The following is an 18,199-nucleotide window of genomic DNA, read 5'->3' as shown; positions in this document are numbered from 1 at the left end:
TACACACATATTACAAGGTGGGTTCAAAAAGTTCAGGACACATTCTTGTCTACAATTTTGCTTCCAATCATTACAGTTTTCAGTTAAACTATCGCCACTATGTTTAAATTAAATAGGTAGTAAGATAAACAAGCTTATAAGAAGCGAATGTAATCTATATCAACAGATTAGGAAATTTTTCATTTACATCGCAACGGAACGTAACTCGTTTAAGATGCAATTTCATATTGTGTCATGCATGGCGTGTTCAATGTTGCTATTAATCATTTAGGGGTCGAATTATGTATTAATTAATGAAACTTTGCAGCTCCTTCCGAGTCGCGGAATACACCGTTTGTAATTTATATTGGTTAGAACTGATTTAGACTCGACATAACCTCAAACTTTATCTTCTACCGCTACCCACCAATGTCTGCAAATCACTTTATTTGTATATAAAGTGCTCACAATATTGAAAAATGAGCTTAAAAGTAGAAATATCCAGTCTTTTAACTCGTTTTCGTTATTATTACGTTAAAAGCGCGGGGAAATTGTGTTTTTTCGCGTAATTTTCGTCGTTCTACTTCTTATTACAGACTGAACCCACTCTCTCGCTGATCGATGAAAACTCGTGGTATTGTCGTACCTCGGAAACGGCAATGAGGTGAAGTAGATCAAGATTTGTGTTACTTCTCTGTAACATTGACTCAATCCTACAAGGTGGGTTCAAAAAGTTTAGTACAAATTATTTTCAAGCATGTATAGCTACAGTTTTTATTCTAAATATCGACACTTTTATAGGTAATTGAATAAAAAAGCCAACTGGGGTTGAAGTCATTTTATTTAGATAGATTAATTGTTATAAGGTGTATTAAAATTGTTTATTATTTCTTCGAATTTATAATTGCACTTGCGGAAGTTGTATTTTCTATCTGGAATAGTTATTAGGTGAAAATAAAACGATTTTATTTCTTAAACATAACATTTTAATAAATAACTACATAAGAAAAATTAGAAATTCCTAGTAAGAGGATGTTTCGGAAAGTACTCCTTGAATTTAAATATCTTTTTAGCCAAAAACCTATGGTTCTCGTCATTTGTATTATAGTAACCGCCGTATATTTTGAGCACGTTATATTTGACTCTTTCCGCAGCCGAATTAGCGTAAGTGGAAGCCATCAACATTTCGACATCGCCATGTTGGACCCCTATGCAATAAGATCTCGATGCCCTTCCTAAACAAGCTGCGGTTACGTAGGTGTCGACAATAACGTTGGCCAACCTTCTAAGTTCCATATGATAATTAACAATATCACCACCGTACCTTACCAACAACACCTCCGAGGCAAATTCGAGTCTTTTCACGCAGTACCTACGAAACCATCGTCTTGTTATGATCACCTCCTGGTGTTAAAAGAATATTATCACTTACTCTAATTGTTTAGAAGGGTTTTCTAAAGATGGATGGAGGTAATCTCCCAGTTCTAAATCTAATTTCGGATTGTCTTCGTTGTTCCTTCTATTCCTCCACATCCTTCTAAACCCAAAGGAAATGTGCGACACCGGGTTTCTAATTTTTTCAATTAATTCATGAGTACTTTTCTAAAATATTTTGATAACGTTAAATAGGTTGGTTAAATTATTCTTCTTTTTCCTATAACTTGTCTTTTGTCTATGAGGTAATGCAGTTATCGATATTTTTGAGTTACATAATTTCTAAAAACTGTGGTATGAAGAGGTAACGTGTGGGTGTTACTATTTTTTGAATACACCTCGTATTAATTTTTCAACGACACCTCGTATATTAATTTTAACTTCAAATATTGAAAAATTCAACGACTTTTCGCATTTTTGATGAAAATTCCTTGAAACCATAAAATACGAGGGTATGTCGTTAAAGTCATTTTTGTTACTATTTTTTGAATACACCTAGTATTACTTTCTTAAAGACACCTCGTATATTAATTTTAACGTCAGTTATGAATCAATTCATCGAATTTTCGTATTTTTTGATAAAAATTCCTTGAAACCGTGATATAAGAGGGTATATCATTAATTAAAGTCATTTTTGTCACTTAAATTTGAATACACAACATATTAACTTTACAAGGACACCTTGTATATTAATTTTAACGCCTATTATGAAAAAAATCATCGATTTTTCGATATAAATTTCTTAAAACTGTAAAATAAGAGAATATATCGTTAGTTAAACCCGTTTTTGTTACTATATTTTGAATTCACTTATTATTTTTCGAAAGACACCTCATACATTAATTTTCATATCAATTATGAAAAAATTGATACAAAATTCATGATTTTGTGAAATATGAATTCTATGTAAAATCTACAGAAATATTTGGTGGAGAATATACAAATATTGAGGTATGAAACAATTTTTCATAAACTAAAAACTCCTTTCATTTCTTTTAAGTATATTTCTTACCCCTGCATGCTGAAGACAAAGTAAAGCCAAAATAATCTTCAAACCGTCATCTGGTTCATTTAAACTTTTAAATCTTAGAGCTTCTTCGAACAAGGGGTGTAGCCAATGAGAGTCTCGTACGAAATTTGCTCCTAATAAATTCAAAGCTTTGGTAGCCAATTTCATTGTTTGATCTGAACAAAATGCCTAAAAATTAATTAAAATTGTATTTTTTGTATTACATTTACGTAAAAATCACACTCACTTTAACGATTGATGCTTCTACTTCAATATCTTGATTTTCATAATTATCTATAAGGCCTGTGGTTAAATATAGGATACTTTCCATGGCATAAATTGAAACAATCATCTAAAAATTGATATAGTGCATTTGTATATGTTTTTTCCATTCAAAACATAACAGAAACTCTAATGAATTGGTAATCGTAACACTTTTCAAGTGAGGTAATTACAGGAATTACAAAAAAGTGTAAAAAAACTACTTTCAACACATAGAGAAGCGTGAGGAAGTTTGGTAAATGGGTGGTTTGGAATATCGGGGTTTGATTTTGTAAGTTTGGTTACAAGAAGTTGTTTTCCCTCCAAAACTATTCTTATATCAATACAAATAAGATAAATAAAGTCTTATAACACTTTCTCAACATATTTCTTAACTAGTAAGGCACTGGTTTACGATTGTATTCTTAAAATTGTGACCTGAGAAACATTCTTTGTAGTTGATTGTAATACATAATTTTTTCAAAAACTAATAAAGTGTTTAATTTCAAAAAAAGTGTACTCAATATCCCCATTCTCTCATAAAGGTTAAAAATATTTTCCTGATTACTCACCTCACCTATTTTTTCTCTTATACCATCTGTTTCGTGTAGTAAATTTTTATCATCAGATTTATTCCGAATTTCCGTTATTAGATTGTTTAAAATTTGTTTCGATACAGTCACACACATTGGACCTATGCTTAACCTCAATTCTGTTATCAAAGATTGTAATAAATTTTGAGCTTTGTTAACCTCCCCAATAACATTCGCTAGAATAATCAATTTTAAAGAAATTTATGCATATTTACAAGAAAAAACTTACAGGTTGGAATTGGAGTATCATTAAAAGTTATGTTAACGATCTCTATTCCTTTGCAATCGATTTCCTTTATCACTATTCCTGGAGAATCTTTATCTATAATGAAGCTCGTCAATTTTGTTTCTGTTAATAAATCTTTTTTGATAATTTTCGTTACTGCGAAAACTATGTAAATATCCGCAAGCTTTCCATTTACAACACAAGTTTTTTCACCATTTAGAATCTAAAGAAAATATTTCCTGAATAAAATTAAAAATTTAGTTTTTGTCATTGACATACCCACTGTTTACCATCTGGAGATAATTTAGCATTAGTTTGAAGAGAATTTAAATCAGTAGCAGTAGTTTCAGAAATACATGCAGCTGATAAAATTTCTCCATTCATCAGCTTTGTTAAATATTTCAACTTCAATTCGTCATTTCCAAATTTGTTTAAAAGGTATACTCCCAATTGTTCATTATTTACAATGCTATTCCTCAATTTATGTTCAGATAATTTTTCTTAAATAATTCGTCTTCAATTAAAATATCGCTATTAATATGGAAACTTACCTAAAAATACGGAGCTTTCTGTTATATTACACTCCATTCCGTTCATTAATTGAGCTGCTTGGAGTCCTATAGCTTTAAAATCTGAAAGATTCTGCCTGAATTGCTTTGTCATTGAAGAACAATCCACCATATGATTTTGTTTCATTAAATTTTGTACTAGTTTAGCGGTGTCCTCTAAATTTTTAGTATCACTTTTATTCAATTCAGGATAGGTAAGGAGATCTGTATCAAATTTTCCTAACAAGAAATTTTTCACAAACGGCGGTTTTTGTGGTTTCTTCGTTCTCACTTTTTTAGTTACATTAGTAAGAGTTTGGAATTCTTTCAGTTGTTTTTCGTAGTATTCCTCCGAATTTTTAACAGCAGGCACTTGTTGACTAAATTTCTGTGAGGTTCCAGAACTACTTATTAAATCCGACCAAATTATTCTTTTCAAAAGAAAATTATTAGATAACGAAGGTCTTATAAACATTTTAGTTGAAGTTTTTTACTTATTAAATAAATGAAATTCAAAATTTAAATGCCAATTTTGGTTAGAACACACTTCCAAAAATTTGACAGCAAAGTTTGTTTTCTAGCGTGTGACGAGTAATTTATCCTTTTCCTGTTCGGTCTAGTCTCTAGTGATATGTAAAATTTTAGAGCCCAAACATGAATTTTTCATTTAAAATAAAAATTATAACAATGATATGATAATTACAGCCAAAGTACTACTCTCGTTTAATGATATACTTTGTATATGTTACTTTAAGAGACACATGACATATCGTATGAAACTTGATAGTAACATACAGTTTGAATCAAGCTAGTTTTGAATACTGGAATTCATATGTATTAAAAAATAGATAACTTAAGTACCGTAGCTTCGGTATAAGTGGACAAAATCTTTGAGCCAAAAAAAGCACAAAAAAACATTGATCTTCATTACACTATGTAGAGTAACAGTGTAGCCCTCCTAACAGATTTATCTGACTATTATTTTAATTCTAACAACAAACTTTCATTTATTCTATAAACCATTTTAGTTAGTATTGCTCATTCAATTTATTAGTATTTTGATTGTCAGTTATAAACAACGATGTATTCATAGTTCTTTTGGTATCCTAAACCCTGACTTTAAGAATTAACTTTTAGGTAAGTGTTAAACAGTTTCCCTCGCTTACGAATTACTGCTAATTTTACAATTATTTCTTAAGGCAGTAAATATAGGGATATTCAAAAGATAAATATTTTTATTAAACAATGTTTTTTACTTTAATTGGTATATGAATCATATTTTATAAAGAGATTTAAAAAAAAATTATAGAGTGTTTGAATTGTATGTTAATATATATTAGATCATGGAATTAACAAAAAAATACTTGAGGAGTCTTTTGACTGCTAACCCTACTGCCATGACTGTACGTCAAGTTAGTATAGATTATCAAAATACTATAGGAGAGTCTATTCCATATACAAAATTTGGTTATACTTCGTTAGAACAGTTTCTTCGATCGATTCCCGATACTGTACAGGTAAATTAATTATTCAATTAGTTATATATTTTAGTTACAAATGCTATTTTTAATATAGTTACAGGGCACAGGGCCATTTGCTCTTGTTAATCTTGTAGTATCTGAAAAATCATCTCATATCGTAGCATTAGTATCCAGGCAAAGAGTAGAGAGGAGAAAAGGGCTTAGATATCCATTAATGTGAGTCAAATTTTTACTGAAAATCAAATGGATGATTTGAATAATTTTTAATCAATAAGACATTATTTTTAGGAAAAGAACTGTGGTACCAACCCCAAATGTTTTAAAAAATTATACACCTCCTGTAACAAGATCACAATCACAAAAAATAGTATATCCTACTATAAAATCAAGTAATTCATCAACAATTAATACTGTATCAACTTCTGCTTCAAATTGGAAACAAACTTTTAAAAATAAATTCACTCTGTCCAATAATTCAATTGAATCTGATACTAAAAAACAAATTTCTCCAGAGAACTCAAATGGTCTTATGACCGAATCAACGATAAGATATAAACCATCAAATGACGATCATAATATGGAAAAAATTACAAAAATGGTAGATGGTATGAAAATTTCAAAGGCAACTGATGGTATACAGAGATGGAATCAAAGTCATAAGTCAAGTAGTAGTGATCAAATGACAGATCCAGATGGGGATTACACAATTAGTAGAACAAGTACCAGGCATAAAGTAAACATAGCTGAAGATGTAGACCCGTCTGAGGAATGTGTACCAGTTGCTATTAGAAATAACTTAAAAAAGTTGATTGCAAAGTATCCCGATGGTATTTGGTGTGCAGAGCTACCAGCTATTTACAGGTTTGTATCATCATGTATATATTGTTAATTAAGAATTTCAGGAATTGTTGGTGTTATTCATAATGACCACACTGCTTTTGCTACCACTACACTTCAATTCCAGAATAAATACTACATATGTCTAGTATGGACAAATATATGTGCGTTGGTTAGTGTTATTGTATATGTTGGTGTAGAGGTAGCTTATACAGTGTGTTTAGTACATATTATTGAAGGAAAACTTGATGGGCCTTCTTCTTCTTCTACCTCCTGGATATCACTGTAGCATTGGCAAAATCACTATTATTTACTACTTGAATTTGAAAAGTTTTGTTTTCAACTGTTAATTTTTACAGAAAAATGTTCAGAAGGGAGCTCAAATACCATGACTCGGGATTCAGGAGTCTAATAGAGCTATGTACTTGTTTAAAATCGATATTTCATTATGTAAGACCGTCTGCTGATGATTTCAAATTGTACGATAAAAATAAACCATTACCTGATACAGCTGAAACTGTATTTACAATAGCGAGTTATAGTAATAAAAGTTCTTTAAACAATGCTCCAGCTTTACCTAGCATAGATGTGAGTTGAATATATTTTTCCACCTTCTTTTAATTAACCACTAAATTTTTCTTTATTTTTTTTTAGTGGACTGATGTACTTTTATTCATTCCACCTGATATTTTTAAACCTGGTCAAGAGATACAAAGAGCTTTTGTACCTGAAACCACCCAGGAGGGTGATACTATAGAAATTGTGGTCGGGGAGGTATTTGATGTTTCCAAATTTTGGGTTTATAAAGATGATGGAAAGCTTGATAAACTTATGGATAATATGCAGTAAGTAATTCAATTGAAACATTAACTAATGGAAAATGTAATTTAAACCAAACAGCACCAGAATCTTGCCTCCTTAACAATCAACCTCCTCCATAGTATTGACTTGGAGCTCCATCCTTTAATTGTTCGGAGGTCACAGTTAATGCCAAGTTTATTTATTTTAGTTACATTGAAAGGCTAAATAATTATTTAATTAAATTATTTGGAACATTCTTCAAAGTACAGTTTTTATTTTGATTTTGATCCATAATCAGTGGGTATCAATAGAACAATTCAGGTTATTAGATTGAAATTTAAACTGCAAGTTTCGAATTAAGATGTTCCATGAAATATTTTTTAAATCTGTGGTTCTGTTTTTAATTATTTATTTTTGTGTTCTTATTTCATCCTACATCGATCCTTTACCTCTCTGGATTGTAAAATTTTTTATTTCGTTGCTTTTTCTTTTCCCATTTAATCTAAATATTTGTATAAACCTCTGGTTAATAAATTTTAGATTGTTTTATGGTGAACATGCAGAATCGTACAAAGTACCTCAACATCTCATCAGAGAGGGACTTTATTGCGTTTCGATTATTTTTGGAGAATACCACAGAGTTCTTGTAGTCAATGCCATGTGTGAAGGAACCGATGAAATTAGGGTGAGTTTTAATAAACCCAAATGTTTTTTTATGGGTGTGAGAAAATTGAATAATCCTTTTATTTTAGGTGTTTTACATAGATTATGGTACAATCAAACAAGAAAAACCCAATTTGTATTTCTTGCATGAAAAATTTGCTGAATTACCAGCTCAAACGATAAGATGTAGATTAGCTAACATTTGCCCGCCAGAAAAAGGTGCTCCTTGGTCCAGAGAATGTACTGAAGAATTTAAAGTGCTGCTTAAGAAAAGAGACCTAATGGCGAAAATTAATAGAATCAATTGGGAAGTATGTTGATTATTTTAACTTCGTAAGCAATAAAATCATTATTTCCTCATTTAATCAATTGTATAATAAGATCATTGAAGAGTGCGAAATTCAAATTTGATAAAAGTCCAAACATTGGTTGCGTTTGGAAGAAAAATCTTGGTTATTATTTTGTCGGTATTACCACAAGTGTCCATTTCGTAAACATTACAAGTATCAAAGTAAGAAGTACTGTACCCTTTTTCATTATTACTTATTTGTGGGGGTTGATTCAGTTCTAGAATATCACTACTGTCAGCAAGTTCGGGGAGGGTTTTATTTACTAGTGCTAATATTTGTGGTGGTGGTATATTTTGATAAATATAAGGCACAATTCCTAATTGTAGTGCTACTTTTAAACGTTTTTGTTTCATAATCTGTGTCTCGATCTAAAATAGATTCATGTTGATATTATTGTTCAAATACCCCTATGTATGATTTAAAAACTTTTTATTACTTTTATTAATTATGTTAAAGTTGCTATCGAGATATAACAATACTTACCTTGAAATGATTTTCAAAATATGATTTTGAAGACAGATAATATCTTCTTATAACTTTACATAATAGCATTCTTGTCGTTTATCTCAAAACTTGAAAAAAATACTTTATCGGGGCTCTTCTAATAGGTTTTTGATACCCTGGTACACTACAATACCTACCGGTTTTTTTCAACTTTTTCCATGATTTTTATCGATGTTATAACGTGAAATTTGTATAAAGTAATTGACCATATCAAAAGCCAATTTTTTTTTTCAGGATAAATATTTGGAAGTTTTGCTTGCTGATGTTACTGATTCGGAAAATGTATTTTACATAAACAACGTCCTAGTAGAAAAAGGTTATGCAATATTTGCTTATCAAGTAAGTGAATATAAGAAGCCCGTAAATAAAAGAGAAGCATTGAAGAATATAATTGAGATTTATAAAAAAAAAAAAGAATGTAATGTAGGATTCCAAAGTATGCAGCTCTTTAACTAATACCAAAAATGTATGTTTTAATTAGTTTACTCAGAAACAACTTTGATATTGATGATTTTTTTATAAATCTTGTTTTTTTATATATGTACAGGACTAATATCCATGATAAAATAGAAAAAATTCAGTTTTACCTCTATTTTTCTAACAAGAATTCAGTTTCGAATGAAAAATTATTTTTCTTAGTGTAGAAATTAAAAAAAAAGCAATTCCTAGCCTGTATCTAATCCTTCGCCACCTGTAATCCGTCATTCCAGTAATATGTAGGTAGAATTGAGCATTAAAAATCATATCCTTACGGATGGGGATGAATATATCGAATCACTAGGTACCTTTTTCCAAAAAGTTCCGGAATGCAAAGAACTGGGGCAATATTAGACACCGCCTTACAAAATTATTGTTGGATTATCACAAAGAAAAAATTGGTTTCTTTCTTTCTGAAATGAAAAAAAAAACTTACCAAATCTCGTTTGTACGATACAATTATCAAATGAGATGTGAAAGATATCCTTACGAGATGTACTTTCGAAACTAGTAGTTCTTTTGGTCCTGATCATTTAAGGAATTTTATCTAAAATATATACCATTTGCCCCCCCTGTTTCTGAAACTAGTAGTTCTTTTGTTTCCGTTCCTTTTTCGAATTGTATGTAAGGTAGATGGGGCTGCTATTCACCGTTACCTACAAGATCTACGATTCCCTCTCCTCTATTCAGTTTACTGGTATTATTTGTGTACCTAGTAGGTCTTTTATTTTTGATCCTTTAATAAATTTTAGGACTTTCAGTTTAAGTCTTCTAATCTATCCGGTATGTTTCCAGTTCTTGTAATCTAACGTATAAAATCTGTAGTTGATTTTTATTTACCTCATTATTGTTGTAATTTGTTAATCAATTATTTTTTTTTGTTAATATATTTTTAATTTTGGAACCGTATGAGAGCTGCATCACTTCAGACATATTATGATTATGTTCACAAATTTTTGTTTCGTAACTAGAAACGTTTCAGTCAAATGTGAAAGGTATTTGTCCATTTTCTATGGGTTATTTTAATTGAGGTCCTTTTAATGAAATAATCAACCCCCTAAAATGGCACATACTTCTCAAATTACCAAATCAAACCAAATCCCATTATTATCTAGATTAATTAAATATTGAAATCAAAATTTAATATACAGTGTCTCCCAAAAATTATTCAAGATTGGTTAATAATTCTCCCAATACGAACTAAACATTTTGTTTTCACATATTTTGTATGTATGCCACATATAGTGTAATTCAAAAGTTTTAATGCTACATATAGGGTGATCCAAAAGTTTTCAAGCTATATATAGAGTAATTCAGAAGCTTTAATGCTACATATAGGGCATTTCAATTTAGGGTAATCCAAAAATTTTAACACTACATATAGTGTAATTCAGAAGTTTCTATACTACATATAGGGTAATCCAAAAGTTTTAATGCTACATATAGGGTGAACCAAAAGTTTTCAAGCTACATATAGTGTAATTCAGAAGCTTTAATGCTACATATAGGGCATTTCAAAATATTTAATACTACATATAGTATAATTCAGAAGTTTATATACTACATATAGGGTAATCCAAAAGTTTTAATGCTACATATAGGGCATTTCAAAAGATTTAGGGTAATCAAAAAGTTTTAATACTACATATAGTGTAATTCAGAAGTTTATATACTACATATAGGGTAATCCAAATGTTTTAATGCTACATATAGGGTGATCCAAAAAATTTGAACGCACAGATTTGAACTTCAAATATATGACATTTGATTGGAATATCTCCGGTAAATTCATGCCAGTTATAACTCCCTTATAACTTTATATCGTTTAAAAGTTTTTCTTTTGAAATATAATTTTCTTTCGGATATGAATTTTCAAATAATTAGTTTTCCTAGATGTAACGAAACTTTCTTTTTTTGTAGGAACCGAAGATTAGTATAGTTAATTCGATATGTACCCCCATTGTAAATTTAATTCATTTATTTCCGACGTTTATGGAACTAGAAAATGGATTGGCGCCTTCCACATCTGAAATGGAAACGTACTCTAGTTGTAATGTACCAATAAATTTTTGTTATCCTCAATATTTCTACTTCGATCATTCGGAAGAAGAAAAGATAATCGAACACGTTACCAATTTTTATGAATCTCGTATTCTGAAAGGTTTAAGATCGGAAATACACAGAAATTTTAACGTAGACGTCGATAAGATTACAGAAAAACCGATAGATTTTTCGCATTTTATGGAATTAGAAGGGGAGTTGAGACAGTTTTGGGAAAATCAGAATATAGGAGGTGGTGAATGCGAGGAGGTGGAGGAAAACTCTTCTTCTGTTGATATAATTAACGATGATTTAGTAACAAATATATCGAAGAAAATCGAGATGTGGAAAACCGATACTATAAATGAACTTAGAGGAGATTGTAAACTTTCCGAAGATATTATGGAAATTTTAGATACCGGTCGATTAAATAGTGAATCGGTGAACTTGGATTGTTTGAAAAATAATACAGATCAATCGGATTATCAAGGAATAAGCGTGGAAAATATTCATTTCGATGATTTTCGATCGATTTCGAGGAGTAATAGCTGGCATAGTTCGATTACCAACAACACTTACCCTTCGTTTAGAACAGATTCTCAACAAGTCAGTTTTGAATATCCCGAATCGAGCAACGAAAATTTAGAGACTCTGAAAAGTGACGTGAAAGAAAATGATTTATTCAGAAACAGCCATGGTTCTGATAAAGTTGGAAAATTGGTATTGCATCCTACGAATCCTTTTTTGACCAATGTATTAGAAGGTGAAGAGATCAAGCAAGATATCATCGGCAATAATGGAAGGTGAGTGTTTTTTATTCCACTGACTTCTTCAATTTAAAGTTTTTTATTTGTTTTTGTAACCAGTTCTTTTATTTGGTCTTCCCTATGTTGATTAATCGTATTTCCTTCCTCCATTATGTGTCCATACTAATTTGGCTGATTCTTCTTTATTAGTTTTTATTACTTTAGTAACGTGGGTGTCTGGTGACTCGGGCAGAACCAAAACACATCCTTAGCACGAAATAAGTACACATAGATTGACCTTCTGCGTCTGCTCTATCCAAATAGGCACGAAATCTGACTAGTGACCAGACACGGTCATCTAAGACGCTATCTCCACACCATGGGCATCAAGGACAACCCGGAGTGCCTTTGGTGCATAGTGGAGGATGAAAATGCAGACAATGTCATCTGTGAGTGCACTTAGACAAGTCTTAACTTGTCTAATGACATCAGAGGGTTCAAGATAAAGCGTTTGTTGGGGTTATCAAAAGATATCGGCATTTGGTAATGTCGAATGGGGCACCACGGGCCTACGAACGTGCCTAACATCTTTTTTTATTCTGTTTTATTCCAGTCATTTTTCTCTGGTACTACTGGTACAGAACTCTATGTTAATTTTCATTCTTTCATCCATTTTTTCAATTCATTTTGATTCTTTGCTGCTTCTTTCATCTACTGTATTGTTTTCCCTTGTCTTCCCCTTTCCTGTGCTACATGTTGCAGCCAAGTTTTCCTTGGCTCGGTAGTTTTTTGCTCTCCACATGAGTTTCCTATTATCAATTCATTGCCAATAAACAATTCAATCACTCTTCTCCCATTCTTGATTATTATTCCTCTTCTTTTTCTCCTACCCTTCCTATACGTAGATTTTCACCGTTCCCTATTCGTACATTCCAATCTCTCATTATAATTATTCTTTCATTTTCTTCTTTCACTTCATTTATACACCCCTGCAGATCATTGTAGATTTCCTCCATTTTGTACTCTTCAGGTTCTTCACTTGTGTATATATTTGTACGATATGTCCCCTATATTAGTTATTTTCTTATCAAAGTCCTCCTTTATTCCTTATGATAATCCTTCTTTTGCTCTTTCTAATTATTTTTTTGCTCTTTGACCTTCCTTCCTCCCCGAGTAGTGTGTATGGTATTTGTTCTATATCGCTATTGTTCCTTTTCCAGTTTTTATGTTTCGATGATTCCCAATTTATTTATTTCCTTTTGCCCCATTTTTATTTCTTCTTTTCGTTTTAATGATGTAATATTCTATCTACCCATACCGATTTTTTCTTCTATTTTGTGAGCTCTGAGAAGGTGAGCCCCTTTCCTGCTTTTGTTTATTTTATTTTATTTTCAATACTGACTTTTTGTTTTGTTTCTAGTTTTTTGAATGTTATGTTTTGTTCTCTACTTTCTAAATCTGAAATATTAATAATTAAAATGAAATTACATAAGTTTCATTATTTTTTAATTTGTTTATTTTTTCTATTATTGCTTCCAGTTGTGTTACTGTTCTGTTTTGTTTTTTGGTTATTCTTTTTATTATTTTAATTTTTGTTTCACGTTTCCTCTTGATTTACTCAATTTTCTATTATATATTTGGTACTGTTATTGGATTATTTTCATATTTAGTGTCCTAATCATTTTCCAAATCTGAAAAAAAAATATAATTAAAATAGTATTGCGAAACCACTTTAAATAAAATTCTAAATAATTAACTTTATAAATAAATATTATGTTTCAGATTACATCCGAACAATCCATTTTTACACCATATAAATAAAAACAATGAAGAAATTTCTGATGTACGATCTGATTCATCGGGATCGACTTCATATAAAACAAACGTAGAAGAAACAAAAGTCGATAATGCTTGGTCGACAAAAGATGATCGATATTACTATGATGGTTCGTTTTCTTCAATCAGTACCGAAGAACTAAAACCAGAAGATGACAAATCAACTAATCCAAGTAACAATTCAGCCTCACCGTCTTCGAGTAGTAAATCTTGCAGTGTACAAACTAACTTGGGATTGGACGTTAACAAACCGGAATTTATTCCTCAGGATTATTTTTTAACGGATCGTTTTCAGTATACTTGTTATCCCCCTCAGCATCCTACTCTTTACAATCCTTATTATCATCAACGGAGTCATTTTATAATGGCGTCTTCGATGATACAAAGTCCAGCTATGTCTGCACCGTTTAGTAACAGAATTTCGATTTGTCCTCCTCCGGGTTTCTCTATTAATTCAAATGTAATCATGCAAGGGAATATGCCGGATTTTTATGAGGCTCACAATGAAAGGTTGAGAGGCAGTTTTAGATCTTAGGGAGTGTTCACTTTCTGTTATTTGGAAGTTTATGAATAATCACTTGTTGTAAAAGTGAGTTTCTATATGTAAAGTTGTAAAAATGTTTAGTTTTGTTATTATATTGTTGAACGAAAGTTAGTTTTTGTTTTGTTTTTAATTAGAAGTGACAAATTCTGATTTTTATAATGAATTCATTTGATTTAATGTTTATTTGTTATACCATGATGAAATTGGTTGAAATTTCATTGAAAATTTGTATGTCGTTTCCAGTTACACAGGATAATGTTTATTCGAAATATCAATGTCTAAAGATTTCCTTTTATTTATTTATTTTTTTTTTTTTGACAAAGAAAGCCAGGACAGGAATTGTCAGAAAGTCATGGAGCTTCCCTAATTTTTTCAATAATAGTGATCGCCTTTTCAGGATGCTCTGTTATCCATTCATTTGAAGCCTTATCACAAGCATTCTTCAATGAATAACACACCCTGAATTTTGGTAAATTTGCTGTACCAGCTAAGTGGAGCTCCTATTAACATAATGGGATTGAGATTCACCCTGGGAAAAACCATAAATGGAGTAATTTTTCACACCACTAATCATACAACAAATTTTCACTAGTTGAAAACGTTCTCTAACTGATTTTTTACTTTTGGAAGCAATAATCTTCTTAGGTTTCTGAACAGTCCTGTACCTATTTCATCTGCATCGAAAGTGATGGATTCCTCTTCTTGAACCTTTTAAGCCAATCAATCACAGACATTTTTCGATATGTTAAATCAATGTTCATTTTGGAACATGTTTTCTGACATTCTGAAAGTTCAGCTCCTTGTTCTCCGGTAAATATTATGTTTCTTTTATAACTTGATGTCATTAGGTCTTTCCATCCTCATTATATTGTTTCGCCATTCTTTTTGTAAAGCGTCTACAACCCCTAACTTCATTATTTCAGGATCTCTTTTTTTTTCTTCTTATCAAGTATCAATAATCTGAGAAACTTTGGGTATTATTCAAGCTAATCGTTGTCATTTTTGGTCTGACTGTCGTATTTTCTGAAATTTTTTTATTGGAAGCTGCATCTGTACTGGAATCTTCTAGACATATATATTTCTAATGAATTTGTATTAAATTCCATCATAGTTTTTAAAAATTCAATAAAAAACAAATGTAAAATTAAGGATCAACTTCAAGTAACTTGGGAGGTCATTGACAATAAAAAAATTAGATTTTCGTATTACTCTTGTATACAAATTTTCATCAAAATAGCACCAGTTATTTCAGTTAATGTGGTATACCTTTTAGGTATGTGAGTATATGAGTCACATTTATTTCGAATTTCAAAATGGTAAACTTGGTATTCCTAAGGCACAAAAAATTACTTTTGGAGAAACAAAATCAAAATTGAGAATAATTGTATTGCTTTCTTAATTCGTTATATTTAATAACAATTTGGTGCAGACTCATGTTTCTACAAAAAGTAATGTTGTGTTTGTTTTTACCTCTATGGTATTATTGAGTTTCTATTGAACGTTTTGAGTTATTTTTGTTTAACATGGAAACAAAATTTTTGTAATGCAGAATGTGTCAAAAATAAATTTTTTATAAATTTTTGTGTTTGATTTTTCTTTTCGTCAACCCTCCGATATTTTTAGTGAAACCTTCAACTTCGTATACTATCTCAACTGTACATATTCACCTTTGTTTTTCTTACATTCACCCTTTCATTAATTTATCATTATGTTTAAATTATGAGATGATACGAATAATAATTGTGAACTAAGGTAAAGAATTTTAGAAATCGGTTGATAATAAATAGCCTACAAGCGGCAAAACTGTAAATCTGCCACTGGTATTAATAAGAAAGCCCCCCAAAAATCAAAGTTGTGTGTAGAGAGCTTAAAGAAGTTTTGCGAAATTTTAAAGAAAAATTTGTGACCAGAAATATGAATTTAGACAGAAAAACCTTCGCTTAAACGTGTATTACAAGATAAAGCCCAAACTAATTAAGCTAGACAAAGAATAAAAAGTTGCATTCACTATTTTCGTACTATCATCTCGCAAATTATGTCCCTCTGTAGAAATTTCTATAGAAAACCATCTCAATTTATACATTTCTGTACGGATTACAGAAATCAAGTTTTCGCTCATTTTCACTTATAAATGAACATTCATGTATTGTTAATATTCGTAATATCCTACTTAAGAGATTTACTCGGGTCAGTTGAAAATGACAATAAATATCCGGAACACTTTATCTGTTCTTAACTTTGAAATCATTCATTTAGAAGTGGTTAATGTACTACTTTTCATACGTCTGTTTCTTTTAGTTTGTCAGACATGAATATACGTTAAAAACAATTAATAAACAAACATCTTTAGAATGAAATCAAAATTGTACTAATATATTTTCAGATACATAATTGGTAAAAACCATATTTTTGTTGAATATAGTGGATTAAGGAACTTAATTTTCTTGTCTATTAATTATATTATTAGATGAAATACTATTTCGATTATTCCTGAATAAATACTTTGTCTTCAATAGTAATAAATATCATAGTCTTTAATAAAATACAATAAACTTGCTTGTAAATAGCATTACAATTTTGACATACGTAGTGACAAGTGACATTGAGAAAAATCCATAGAGAAAATGTATTATATAGTCTATGTATTTTGGAAGTGAAATCAACTCTGATATAAGAGAAATTTACATTTAAACGTTGGTAGCCGTGCGGTGTCAGTGTTGTCAGAAAAAAGACGATCCTGTATTGTTTATCACTTATATTTACACAAATATGTGTAAAATAATCAGTTCTTTTCATAATGAATTGAAAAAATAGTGAACTTATTGAGTAGTTTTAAGAAGGTAAAAAAATCCTCATTTTGAGAGGATAAGAGATCACGATGCACCGTTAATTTCATTATTTTTGTGAAAAATGTACGTAATAAATTCTATTTTTACTTTTTGATACATCTGAAAAAAATTATAACGCGGAAACTATGTAAAAGTACAAACTAATCGTTAAATAGTTAAATCAAGAAAATTGAACGTAAATGAAGAAATTTTATGGATAAACGGTTGAAATAAAAATTTTGGCGAGGTTATTTTTATAGCGTAGTCATTTTCTGGTTTTTTGAATTGACATATTGAATAGTAACACACTTGATTCAAACCGCACTTGCGCAGAAAAATTTCCAGCTTGTCGGGATTTGCCTGTGCCGACAAAGCTATTATTATTTTTCCGATACTAAAAAGTGATATTTGCTCAGTAATAACCCACCCAAATTTTATATACTTTATATCTAAAAGGAAACTATTCTTCTCATGAATTCTAGTTTATCCCTAACCTAAATAAAAAGTCAAAATAGATGTACCAGAATCTTAAATGTTTTCTAAGTACATATATTCTAAAATGATGTTTTCGTTCTAAAACTATAATAAAAATCATGTTTATGTAAATTTTTCATGGTACACTAGATATTTTGGACTTTAAAAATTGTAATGATAAAATATCTCTACTCACGTAAAATATTATGATTGATTATTTTTCATCTTAATATTCATCAGATATACTAAAGTTATTGTACTGATAAATACTTGTATCAATATATATCATTTAGCTTTTGAATCTGTGTTGAATTTGTTTTAAAAACATTACATTTGTTCTCACGACACTTACTCATTCTTCTTAACATGACCTTGAAGTCTTTTGGTCTCTATTAAAATAAGTTGAATGAATTTAATTCATCCAAAAATCATAGATGAACTCGTAATTATAACTATCCTATTAACTTTTAAATTATAATACAGTGTAAATTATAATTTTTTTATTTGATCTACAATAATATTTAATGACTGTATTATGTTAATAGTGATAATACTTTTGTGGAATTAT

At 30.1% G+C, this 18,199-nt stretch overlaps 2 protein-coding genes and 1 long non-coding RNA gene across 3 annotated transcripts; 1 reads left to right on the top strand and 2 right to left on the bottom strand.

The window, feature by feature from the left end:
• Positions 1-942: 942 nt before the first annotated feature.
• LOC130448226 (complex I assembly factor ACAD9, mitochondrial) lies at positions 943-4,838 on the bottom strand. The gene is made up of 8 exons (XM_056785505.1): positions 4,054-4,838; positions 3,782-4,002; positions 3,506-3,725; positions 3,256-3,452; positions 2,670-2,774; positions 2,426-2,611; positions 1,412-1,581; positions 943-1,351 (listed from the first exon to the last, which is right to left on the bottom strand). The coding sequence occupies exons 1-8, from the start codon at positions 4,523-4,525 to the stop codon at positions 991-993; spliced, it is 1,932 nt and encodes a 643-aa protein (XP_056641483.1). The 5' UTR covers positions 4,526-4,838; the 3' UTR covers positions 943-990.
• Positions 4,839-4,999: 161 nt separating this feature from the next.
• LOC130448225 (tudor domain-containing protein 5) lies at positions 5,000-16,023 on the top strand. The gene is made up of 11 exons (XM_056785504.1): positions 5,000-5,187; positions 5,391-5,567; positions 5,626-5,747; positions 5,820-6,392; positions 6,728-6,956; positions 7,023-7,213; positions 7,710-7,854; positions 7,922-8,143; positions 8,921-9,025; positions 11,084-12,006; positions 13,732-16,023. Exons 2-11 carry the CDS (start codon positions 5,394-5,396, stop codon positions 14,318-14,320), a joined length of 3,273 nt encoding a protein of 1,090 aa, XP_056641482.1. The 5' UTR covers positions 5,000-5,187; positions 5,391-5,393; the 3' UTR covers positions 14,321-16,023.
• LOC130448227 (uncharacterized) lies at positions 13,443-17,978 on the bottom strand. Its single transcript, XR_008910314.1, has 2 exons — positions 17,828-17,978; positions 13,443-13,640 (listed from the first exon to the last, which is right to left on the bottom strand). It is a non-coding gene; the product is annotated as an uncharacterized LOC130448227 (long non-coding RNA).
• Between the last annotated feature and the right edge of the window lie 221 nt (positions 17,979-18,199).

The sequence above is a fragment of the Diorhabda sublineata genome, chromosome 8, assembly GCF_026230105.1.
Source record: "Diorhabda sublineata isolate icDioSubl1.1 chromosome 8, icDioSubl1.1, whole genome shotgun sequence".
NCBI classification, from domain to species: Eukaryota; Metazoa; Arthropoda; class Insecta; order Coleoptera; family Chrysomelidae; genus Diorhabda; species Diorhabda sublineata.
Note: the sequence above shows the minus strand (reverse complement) of the source record. Positions and strands in the feature narration are given on the sequence as shown.